At 59.3% G+C, this 11,817-nt stretch overlaps 4 protein-coding genes across 4 annotated transcripts; 2 read left to right on the top strand and 2 right to left on the bottom strand.

The window, feature by feature from the left end:
* Nucleotides 1-41: 41 nt before the first annotated feature.
* On the bottom strand, nt 42-359 carry PHYSODRAFT_379209 (hypothetical protein; the record flags this gene model as incomplete). The annotated part of the gene is made up of 1 exon (XM_009533739.1): nt 42-359. A coding segment is annotated over one exon (318 nt), but the record flags the coding sequence as incomplete, so codon positions are not given.
* Nucleotides 360-2,777: 2,418 nt separating this feature from the next.
* PHYSODRAFT_517495 (hypothetical protein) lies at nt 2,778-3,803 on the top strand (the record flags this gene model as incomplete). The annotated part of the gene is made up of 1 exon (XM_009533738.1): nt 2,778-3,803. The coding sequence occupies one exon, from the start codon at nt 2,778-2,780 to the stop codon at nt 3,801-3,803; it is 1,026 nt and encodes a 341-aa protein (XP_009532033.1).
* A 1,861-nt stretch (nt 3,804-5,664) lies between these two features.
* Nucleotides 5,665-7,116, top strand: PHYSODRAFT_515587 (hypothetical protein; the record flags this gene model as incomplete). The annotated part of the gene is made up of 1 exon (XM_009533737.1): nt 5,665-7,116. The coding sequence occupies one exon, from the start codon at nt 5,665-5,667 to the stop codon at nt 7,114-7,116; it is 1,452 nt and encodes a 483-aa protein (XP_009532032.1).
* Nucleotides 7,117-7,198: 82 nt separating this feature from the next.
* PHYSODRAFT_516239 (ABC transporter) lies at nt 7,199-11,224 on the bottom strand (the record flags this gene model as incomplete). The annotated part of the gene is made up of 3 exons (XM_009533736.1): nt 7,199-8,822; nt 8,901-9,844; nt 9,914-11,224. The coding sequence occupies 3 exons, from the start codon at nt 11,222-11,224 to the stop codon at nt 7,199-7,201; spliced, it is 3,879 nt and encodes a 1,292-aa protein (XP_009532031.1).
* Between the last annotated feature and the right edge of the window lie 593 nt (nt 11,225-11,817).

Here is an 11,817-nt window from a genome sequence, read left to right as displayed (position 1 = left end):
TTGTCTGCATCTATTCCAGAGTGTAAGGGGAACTCGCGCACCAATTTCTGCAGCGATTGAACCGTGTTTCGCTCTCCATGCTTCGCTCGCAAGCTTTTGACGCATCGAGCGACCTGTTCATACGTAGGCACCCCGTTCAGCGGCGGAGCTTCGCTGTAGCGACGCAGCCCTGACCAAATGTGCCGCGGCGCCAAACCAGTTTCATCCATGTCTCCGATGTACGTTCGCATTGCAGGGGTGATCACCGCACGATGCACCTCACCGCATCCAGCACTTCCAAGAGTATGCTCAACTGCTGTACCAAGGACTCTCCATGCATTTGTGCTTGGGCACGGCCACACCTTCCATACTTTCACGCACATGGCTTCTTGTTTCCCTTGGGCACGGCTAACGCGATGCATGTAACACTTGAGCACCGTATGCGTCTCTCATCCATTTCGTGGTCACCTGGGCAGATTTGGCACGTCTCCTTAACACGCTTGACGTAGGCACTGGAGCAGCACATTCTCTCGAGTCGCTCTTTTACGTAGCTTTCACTGTTCTGCCCGGAAGCGACGATTTCCCACATAGTTCTCTCGTCGCGCGTCTCGTGTCTTTCAGCGTTCTTGTAGCGCAGTTGGCGGACAGCGGTGGACAACTTATAGTCTCGTCTGCTCTTCTCGACTGCTGCGCAAGTGGCCTTTCATTTTAATGTGTGATCACTGTATTTTAGGAGAAGCCTAATATACAGTGGACCACACGCCCATCAAACTTGTTTTGATTCGGTCCGAATAGTGTTTTGATTTTCGACAATTACGCAGTCTTTTGACCAAGTCTTTTTGTGTTTGATCGTGCCCCATAAGTGTCCCGAACGTGTTTGATTTCAACCCGGTCTCAAAACTGGACAACCGGCAGGCACGCACCCGCAGCTTGAGATTTGCTGATGCTGCCGCGGCGACACCCTCTCGCGGCCAGTGAAGCGGGCAATGAGCGCTTCCTGGGCGTCGATGCGACAGCTTCGAGCGGCGTGCTCGACGCCGGCTTCAGCGCAGAAATCTCGGATCACAGCTTCACCTCGCCCAAGCGCAGGTGAGCGGCGGCTTTGAGTCTCAGCTCCGCCGCCATTGTCTGTCACATTCAGCCATGGCTCGGCTCGCCGATCATCGAGAGACGACAAAGCTGCGACTGCAGCGGGGGCTATGGCCGACCAGGTGCTGCTGCAGAACCGCATCGCGAGCACGAGAGCGGATTGTCCGCCGTGACTCACTGCGAAACTCAGTCACGGGGCTAGTCCGGCCGGTCCATGGAGCCTCCGGCTACAGTCTCTGGCTCTGGTTCCTGTGCTTCCTGGTTTCGGCGTGGCGGCTCGGACGGCCAGCCACGAGCGTCTCGATCAGGCGCTCGCTTCACTGTTTCTCAGCTCATCATAGCCGCGAAGCTCTGGCTCCGCATTGTCAAAAACGATGCCTAGCTGTCGGAATCTCTCGAGCAGCGGCAGCGGCAGCAACAGTCGGATGCAGCGCATGCACGCCAAGACCAACAGCGTCCGCGCGCGAGAGGCGCTGGCCATGTCGGTCATCATGGAGGAGCCCTCGAGCATGCGCGAGTCGCGCCTCAAAGACCAGGAGAAGCACCCGGACGACATCAGACCCAGCGACAGCAGAGACCTCGAGCAGCAGCAACAACAACAGCAGCGCCCCACCTACACAGGTTCGAGACCCGAGTCTCCAGTGTCCAAGTCGCAGTCGGAGTTGCAGCAGTCCAGGTCAGCCTCCAGCTCGGCGTCCACCGCCCCCACGTGCTCGGATGACGGGTATGAACCGCAGCAAGCTGAGTCTCGCTCCAGCCGACACTTGTCGTCGGCTAGCAGACACGAACAGGACTACTACCGCCACATGCGGTCGTCTCACCGCGCGTCCTCAACGAACCCGGAGCGAGTGCCGCGCTCTAAGCCTTCACACTCGGTCTCGTCCGAGTCAGAGGACGAAGCGCGCGATCAGCATAGGAGGCCAACTCGCCGACACGCCAGCTCTTCCTCGTCACGTCCCAAGGCTTCTTCCATCCCTCCGTCCGCGCCGACACAGCGAGAGCGTGAGCGCGATCGTGAACGCGAGCGCACGCACCGCCACCACTCGACGCATCGATCCGCTACCAATTCGCCGACCAGTTCGTCAGACGAATTGACACCACGCAACAGGATGGAAGAGGGCGCGTACGAGCGCCACCGGGCGTCAAGCCGCCACGACCCGACAGTGCCGGCACGTTCCGGAGAGAAAACAATGCGCCCTAGGCCGTCCTCAAGGACACCTTCTTCCTCCTCGTCGAGGGACCACCACAGAAGCACTACACAACACGAACGCACTTCTTCGTCCAGTCCGCGTGACGCGTCCCGTTCGAAGGCAAATGCTGCTTCGGCGTATCACTCGGACCAGGAACGCTTGCACCGTCGGATGCAGTCTCGAAGCAATGACCCTACGCGTGCCAGCCGCGCGAAGTCATCGGCCACATCAGCGTCGTTGTCGGAGAGCGAAGAGATGGAGAAGCGCCGACTACGCGCGTTCCGGGACGTGAGTCCCCCGCCCCGCGCGCGCTCGACGTCCTACCCGAAGCCAGTCTCTCAGAGCCAAATCGATCCACGGAGGCAGGTCGTGTCGTGCCGCGAGTCCAAGACCATGAACCCGAAGCTGCTGGCTCCGTCCAACAAGGACCAGCCCCGCCAGGAGCCGTCTCGCCGCTCGCGAGCCTTCCGATCCACTTCGCTTCTCCCAAAGCCCAACTCTCCGAGCAGTGACAGCTCGATGCCCCGCTCCGCGTCGGCGTCCAGCTTGTCTTCACTTGCGTCCGCACCACCACCCTCATCTCGACCTACCGGTAGTGGTTCGCGCACCCCACTGCGGCTTCGTCACTATGAGGGCAGGTTCTCCAACCGACGAGGACAGACGCTGTTTTACTTCTCACTCTTCCCGCCTGAGAAGATGGCCATGCGCGGAGTCGTGGTGTGTCTGCACGGTATCGGCGATCACTGCCGCCGCAACGTTGCGCTGTACGAGCGGTTGTGCAGAGAAGGCTTCGGTGTGATAACGTACGACCTGCTCAACCACGGCGTGAGCGACCTGGACCAGCACAAGACGCGCGCGCACATCAGCAGCTTCAGCCACCTCGTGGAGGACACGAATGACTTCATCAAATTCGCCAAACGCTCGATCTACCCGGACGCGACCCGGAGCTGGAGGAAGCACAATGGACTGCCGGAGCCGCCGCTGATCATCGCCGGCACTTCGTTCGGCTCTTTGGTCGGGATCCATACGGTGCTGTCGGGCAAACACAAGTTCCGCGCTGCTGTCTGGGGCTCGCCCACCATTGGTGTCACGTGGAACCCGCTGCTCTGGGCCGAGTCCAAGCTGGCCAAGCCGCTGGCGGCCATCATCCCGACGGCGAAGGTGGTGCCTGCCGTGCAGCACGAGCTGCTGTGCCGCGACCCGAACTTCTTGAGGCGGTTTGAGGCAGACCCGCTCACCTCCATGGACATGATGACGACGCGCACCGGACACGAGTCACTCCAGGCCATGATCCAGCTCCAGGAGGACGCGCGCGTGACAGACCCCAACAGCGCCTTCTGCGCCGTCCCGACGCTCTTCCTGGCGGGCTCAGCCGACGGCATCTCCGATCAGCAGGCTGCCATCAAATTCTTCGCCACGATGGGGAACTTCGACAAGGAGTTCAAGCTGTTCGACGGGCTGTTTCACCTGGTCTACGAGGAGCCTGAGAAGGAGAACGTCTTCAGGTACCTCGCGCAGTGGCTGCACCGGAGGTTTCCTCAGTAGATCGGCATCGTCGTGTAGTAAGAAGTAGCGTAGAAAATATTTTAATACCGAGAAACTGGTTCCTCAATCGAACTGTTCAAAGATGAATTGGATGAAGAGTAGCCGCTTAGTCAATACGTACAAGAAGCTCAAGAGTCCTCGAATTCGAAAGCTGACTTTGATTGCCACTGGCGTTGCGTGATCCCTCCAACACGTGCTTTGTGCATCAAGCAGCCTGAAGTCGCTGAGAGTTACAGTTGGAAAGCCTTGCCAAAAAATTCGTCAGTCGAGGTTCAACCACGCTAAAGTGGGGAATTGGTCAGGTCACCAGCAGCAGCGTCGAGAGCCGCAGTTGGTGGCGGTCCCGGTGTGAATCTCTTTTGGCTGCAACAACCAGACCCTGCTTTTCGTGGAGAGCAGAGCTTCCCTTCACGACCGTCACCGCGGTGGGGTGATGTGACTGCTCGGGAAGAACGCCTGCAATGCGACGATGTCCGTATCCTGTTAATCGCTTCAAGGTCTCCGCCAGGAGGCACCACCACCGGTGCCACCAGTGGTGGCCCACTATTAATAGCTCAAGGTTTCGAGTCAAAACGTTTGAGAAGTTACAGGAAGGTGCACTGTACATGCCCGTATCCAGCTATTAGGCAGCGTAGTGGAAACTTGGTTATCCATGTGCATGCATGTTTTTTCTAGTAAAGTCGAGTCAATGGACGTGCACTCATGTGTCGTGAGGTTCGGACTTCTAGGAAAACCTCTGGGCTGGACAGTGCTCTTCCTCGCCAGCATCAAGCGATCAATCGAGCGCTCGCCTGAGAATTTTGCGGGGGATTGCGGCGCTGAAATACTGCTTGGCCCCGCTCTGCCACCTCGGGCCAAATCTCGAGATCGGTTGTGTTGGCTCGAACAGACACACCATCTCGGCCGGCGCTCCCCATTTCGACGCCAGCGTCCGGCTTTCTTCAAGTCGGAACGAAAGCCAGCCAAGTGCGATCGTCCGTCCGCTGGTACGGTACGCCGGCAATGGTCTCTCTCTCCTTCCTCCGAGCTCTGCTCTCGGTGAACCAAATGGTCGAACCTCCGGGACTCGCCATTTCCGAAAACGATGACAAACGCCCGAGGAGCGATCGGACTTCCCATTCGGCGCGTCCAGAGCCGCAATGCGCTCGCCATGTCGGCCATTCAGGAGGAGCGGGAGCGCGCGAGTCTCGACAATATGTCGGCAGAGACTCCCGTCGCCGTCAGCCCCCCGTCGAGTTGCTCGACGTCGCCGACAACGTCGATATCTAGCTGCGAATCGAACCCGGACCAGCCACGCGTGACTCGTTCCCTATCAACTGCTCCAGCTCCAAGCTACAGGGAGGAGAGTAGGCCACAACGTGAGGCTCGGTCGCGCTCCGTCGCCAAATTCGAGGAGGTGGGCGAAGACCCTTTCACAGCACAGGCACTGAAGCGCGTTGCGAGGGCTCAGTCCGCTCGCGCGCGTCCCAATCCGTGCATTATTGATGCCCCCATGACAGGAGTCTCAGCGCTGAAGGCAGCGAGGGCGAAGGAGATGAAGGCGCGCTCGGTACGCCAGCGCCCCGTTCCGTGCATGAACGAAGGCAACTCGACGACCGCTCCGCAGTCACCCCCCAAGCAGCCCACGAAAGCTGTTTCCGTCCGGTCACGCCCGATTTCGTGCTTTGACGATTCGCTGCTGGCCGAGGCGGCAGCGAAAGATGCCATCAAGCCCAAGCCAACCAAGCCGAAGGTCGCGCAGTCGCTGCGGTCGCGCCCCGTGCCTTGCTTTGAAGACCTGCTCGCTTCCGGTCCTGTCCCTGAAACCGCGCGGAAGCCGCGGGTGGTTGGAACGCGACCCGCCTCGAGCCCAAACTCTCGCATGCCTCGATCCAAGTCCAGCGACTCGTTGGATCAACTCTCGCTCTCGCCTTCCTCGTCCTCGGACGATCAATCGCTCGATGTACAGCGTTCGGCGCGGCGGCGAGACGCGATCCCCCCGCTGCGCTCAGCTAGAAGAGCCGCACGCGCGAAATCGTCGTCCGCGGCAGCATCCAAGCAGCGAGGTCACGGTGGCGGTCGTCGATTCCCGTCGGAGGATGAAGACTCCTCAATCACCCGCGAACGCGCATTGTCGGACGGATCTAAAGGGCCGAAGGAAGCCCCCGTGTCCAGTGACGAGGATGTCCGACCGAGATCGCTGTCAGATTCAGGCTCAGGCTCTTCGGCGTCGACCAATGTCAGTAGGAGAACGAAGAAGTCTGCGCGTCCTCGCCACTTCGAAGGCAAGTTCGAGAACCGTCGGGGCCAGTCGCTCTTGTACTTCTCGCTGTTCCCGCCGGAGAAGAAGGCGCTGCGGGGTATCATTTTGTATCTGCACGGCATGGGCGACCACTGCCGCCGCAACACGACGCTCTACGAACGCTACTGCAAGGAAGGCTTCGGCGTGATCACGTACGACCTGCTGAACCACGGCGCGAGCGACTACGACGAGTTCAACACACGCGCGCACATCAGCAACTTCGACGACTTCGTGGACGACACGAACGACTTTGTCACGTTCGCCAAGGCCAACATCTACAAGGTCGCGCTTCGGTATTGGCGGAAGCACCTCAAGCCTCGCCACCCGCACGGAAGGGGGAAGAAGCGAGACGCACCGCCGGAACTGCCGCTGATCATCTCGGGCACTTCGTATGGAGCGCTCATCGGTCTTCACACGGTGCTTTCGGGCGTACACAAGTTCCACGCCGCGGTGTGGGCCTCGCCGTCCATTGGCGTGACGTGGACTCCAGTGCTGTGGGCACAGTGGAAGGTGCAGCGCGCCCTGGTCGCAGCCTTCCCGACGGCGAAGGTGATCCCTGCCGTCCAGCACAACCTGCGGAGTCGAGACCCCGAGTTCCTGAAGAGATTCCAAGAGGACCCATTGACCAGCAGTAACATGATGACACCGCGCAGTGGCCACCAATCTCTCACCGCCATGATGCGGCTTCAGGATGACACGAGAGTCGCAGACCCGGATAGTCGCTTCTGCCACATCCCGATGCTGTTCATGGCCGGATCCGACGACCGCGTGTCCGACCAGCAGGCGTCCATGAGGTTCTACGCCCGAGTGGGGAGCTTCGACAAGGAGTTCAAGCTCTTTGACGGCCTCTACCACATGATCTACGAGGAGCCTGAGAAGGAGGAGGTGCTCAAGTACATGGTCAACTGGCTGCACAAGAGGTTCCCGCTCGAGACCCGGCACCCGAACGAGTCTCATATCAACGCAGTCAAGAAGCTGGAGCCGTCGGTGCGGTCTTACAACTACGTGAAGGCTGAGCGAACGGAATTGTAGATGTTGAAAAGTGAAGAAATAAATCAAAACCGTCTATCAAAAACCTTGCTTAAGTATCCAGCATCTACAGTGTATGCCTACCTCAATATGTAAGCAACGTGGTCTCCAAAAACTCGTAGAACGCGCTATCAGGGTCCGTGACGAGGTCCTCAGCGGCTCCGCACTCGGCGACGGCCCCATCCTGCATGACGATGATGCGGTCGAAGCCGAGGACCTGGTCCAACCGATGGGTGATGAGGAAAATGGTTGAGCTCGCGAATTCCTTCTCGATGACCTCCAGCAGCCTCTTGTCGCACTCTTGGTCGACTGAAGAGAACGCCTCGTCCAGGATAAGTACGCGCGCAGGCTTCAACAACGAGCGCGCTAACACCAGCATCTGCCGTTCGCCCATGCTCCAGTTTTCTCCGTTCTCGGCCAACTTTATGTCCAACGTCGTCACCACCACTCGGCTAGAGGACTCCGCAGTGTAAACCTCGTTAGGTACTTCTTCGTCGATGGCGGTAGTCGGTCCGGGTGTATCACAGAGCCCAGTCTTAACGAGCACGTCCCACAACGCATCGTCATCGAACTCCTTGAACGGGTCCAAATAGCGGCGAATGGAGCAACGGTAGAACAATGGCGTCTGAGGGATGATACAGATGCGGCTACGAAGGTCGCGCAGATGAAGTCGGCTGATGTCAGCGCCATCGATCAGAATGCGACCACGCGGCAAGCTGTGCATCTGTAGCATCGCCATAGCGAGGGAGCTCTTGCCCGACCCCGTTCTCCCCACGACACCGATCTTTTCTCCGCCTGAAATTGAGAATGAGACGTCTTTCAGCGCACAAGTTGACAAGTCGTCGTCGTCCTGCTCCGTCTCGTACCGGAAGAACACGTGGTCGAATTCTACTGCACCAGTGGTAGGCCATTGTAGCGGCGCTCCTAGACGCCGTTGCAAACCTTTTCGGTCGGCACCCTCTTCAGGTGGGATGTGCTGAAACTTCTTCAAGTTGGCGATGCTGAACATGTTCACGGAGCTGTTCAAAATGCCCACTGAGAACGATACAAAGTCACGCTGGACGCTGTATATACAATGCAGCATGAGCCCCAGCGTACTTGCTTGTAGACCCCCGTGCGCGAGGAGAAGCGCTAAGCAGAACAGGAACACTGCGACGAGAAGGCTGCACCGAATGTACAGCCAATGCGTAAACACCTCCACGACCGTAGCGATCCGGGATCTGTCGTCCACCATCTTGCCATGGTGTAGGCAGACACGGTTGACTTGCTCAGCTCCGAACGAACGAATCACAGCGGCCCCATCCAGCATTTCCGACACAAAGTTCAGGTCCGCAGCTTCCAGTTCAGCTCTCAGCGAGTAAACTTGGGCAAATAGACGCTTATCCACCATTCCTCGGCACAAGTACACAGTCAGCGCCGCGAAAATCGCGCCAGTCAAACCAAGTAGGTAGCACATTGTCCCCAGTGCAGCCGCAATGGACACAGTACTTCGGAACATAAATATCAGGGGGAAAGACATCAAGCCGTCGATGACTTGCATGTCGGTCGAGTAACGCGCCAGGATTTCACCGATCGGAGTTTGGTACAGCACAGACATGGGCGCGCGGAGCAGAGATTGCGTCACTTCACTGAAGATGTGCTTGGCGCGTCTGGAAAGCGCGTAGTATATCACCGCGCAGCTCACCAGCAGTACTACGAAGGAGCCGACACTCAGCATGGCGTAGACCACCATCGCCTTCCACATATCGGCATACGTCCAGGTCATATTGCTCCAGTGCACTAACCACAAGTTCTTCGCCACATCGACCAGACCGTACACGACGAAGAGGACGCAAGTGATGATGGTGGAGTTCCGTCCATGAGTCGGCCACCAAATCTCCTTGGCAACTCCATCCATTGTGCGGCGCGTTAAGTCAATCTTGGGCATTATAGACACCTTGGGTGCGGCTCGGGGGCGAGAAATCCGTCTCCGCACATGCTCCTTTTCCTCTTCATCCATCGCGAAAGGGGCGTAGTCGTCGGTGGTGCTTTCGTCACCGTGGCCGATGCGCCAGGGCGGGATATCGGCAAGGCGACGAGCTCGCCGACTCGTTGCACCAGAAGAGGGCTCTCTTCGACAAGTCTCCGATACGACCGAGTCATTGACGTACCATAATCGGTCGACAAAGCCAGATTCCACCACCTCTGGGTTGTGCGTGGCTACAATAACAGTTTTGTACCGCAGTAACTCCAGGAAGCATTTGCGAAACACGTCACTTTGCACGATGGCGTCGGCGCTCGCAAGCGGGCGGTCAAGCAGGTACACATCGGCATCGGAGTACACCGTTCGAGCGAGCGCTATGCGAGCTTTCTGCCCGCCCGACAGGTTGATGCCCTTCGGGCCGATCATCGTGGCGTCACCGTCCGGGAGGCTTTCAAGGTCTTCCAGCAGGCAGCACGCATCCAGCACACGATAGTACTTGGCATCATCATACGCATAGCCGAACAGCACGTTTTCCCTGATACTGAGTGTCTGTAGCCACGGTTGCTCTGAACAATACGCCACCTTGTAGTTCGACGACAGGTACACGCTGCCCTTCACGCATCCAACGTCACCCAGGAATGCAGTCAGGAGAGTCGTCTTGCCAGCGCCTGCCTTGCCGTGGATCACGACCAGCTCGCCAGCTTTCACGCGCAGATTCACATTCGCCAATACCGTTGTGGGGAAGTGATACCCCACGGACAGATCCACCTTATCCATGGCTGCGACCACACCTTCGGGGTACGACTTGGCGTTGGTTCCCACTTCGGCTTCACTCACGAGTCTGTCGGCGTACGTGTCGCAGTAGCGCAGATAGTGGTCAATCTTGCGCAGCCCAACGCGACCGTCGATGATGACGCGGATCCCCATTATCAGCCCGTGCAGCTCGACCTGGACGTGGTCAATTAGAATCAGCGCCGTGAACACGGTGGCAGGCGAGAAGAACCCCGCGCGCGCTGCTAGAGACGTGAAGATGGCCACGGACGCGAACGCTGGCGCCTCCCACACGCAGCAGTAGCGCAGCATGCGGAAGGAGGCCTCCCACCACTTGCGCTTCTCCTCCTTCCGACGCGCGGACATGATCTTGGACAGGATCTTGTCTTCCCACGCGTACAGCTTGATGGACTGGATGCCCTTGAAACACTCGTTCACGGCGGCGATCGTCTTGGCCCGCTTCTTGGTGTACCACTGCAGCATCCGCGCCGACAGCGCCGTGAGCACCGACAGACTGCCGATGATGACGGCCAGCGACGACAGAATCACCGCCGCGCTTGTGTGCAGCGTGCGGTGCAGGATGAAGAGCAGAACGGCGAGCTGCACGCTGGACGTCCACATGTCGTGGAAGCGGATGAGCAGCCAGCTCACCTGCACCAGGTTGGACGAGTAGAGCGTGGCGATGGCCGCGATGCTGGTGCTGGTGCCGTGTCGGCCCTTGACCGGCCGCTCCACCGACTTGGCGAACACCAGCAGGCGGATGCACGCCACCACGCGCAGCTGCGCCTTGAACATCCTGAAGCGCGCGTGCCGGTCGAAGAGCACGGCCAGCATCACGGCCACGTGGATGCCCACGAGCAGCAGCAGCAGCTCCAGCACCGACTTGTGCTGCGCGCGCGGGTCCATGGCGGCCGTCAGCAGCTTGAACAGTAGCACGGGCACGCAGCACGCGCTCAGCGCCGAGCACAGCCCCAGGCCGCCGCTGCACACGATGGCGTGTCTCTCCGTATGCCAAATGGCCGGCAGCAGGCCCCCGGACGCGCGGTAGGCGGCGCGGAAGCGCTGCTCGGCCTGCTCCGCCGTGTTCTCCGGCTCGAGCGTCCACAGATCCTGCAGGCGTAGACAGCGCGCACCCCCGAGCGCCACGAGCGGCTCCACGAACATGAACCCGAGGCGCGACAGCCACGACGCCGAGGCTTCGTCCACGAGGCATGTTCGGCTCGCTGCTGGGACGGCATGGTTCACGCTGGAGCTGGTACTTGCATGGCCTGACGCGCCGCACGCAGGCGGAGAAGATGGGCGACGACGCACGCGGCAGCGCGCCCCGCTGCCGGTGCTGGAGCCGTCACCGCCGTCGAAGGTGCCGTAGCGCCCCATATTGGAGACGCGCCCATCGTACGTCATACGATTTGGTCGTAGTTTTGTGTGCTTTACACAACATTGTGTATCAGACAAAGTACCGGGGCCACTTCAACTTCCATTCCGGACTCAGTTAAGTGACCGTGGTTGTCCGGCGGCTGGCCGATCGGGTGGTGCTGTGGCAATTGCTAAGCTGCGCTAGTCGCCACGTGAGAGTATTATCACATGGGCTCAGAAGCCATCAGAGGTGGCCATTGTGGACACGCACGCACACGCAATGCCTCCTCCGCTATCGACGCAACTGGCGCGGGCTGCGAAAAAGCCACCTGCCTGCTGAGGTCCTCGGCTCACGCTGCCGCTGTCGGCGCTGAGGCCACGCGCTTCGTGATGCGGATCCGCTTGGCCAAGCCTGCTGGCGAAAATATTTCCTGAGCGGAACGACCGAAGCGAGTAAAGCTTGCTCGAATATTTGGATCCCTGCAATGAAGTGTGCGCGGAGTGGGTCGGGGAGGCGGTGCAGGATGCGTGAATGAGTGAGTGATCGATCACCTTCTCGGAGGGCTCCAACCAACACTGCAACGAGCTCTTAGATACATGAACGTGTAGCTGAG

Source organism: Phytophthora sojae, assembly GCF_000149755.1.
Source record: "Phytophthora sojae unplaced genomic scaffold PHYSOscaffold_7, whole genome shotgun sequence".
NCBI lineage: Eukaryota > Oomycota > Peronosporomycetes > Peronosporales > Peronosporaceae > Phytophthora > Phytophthora sojae.
This window is presented reverse-complemented; position numbering and strand designations above follow the sequence as displayed.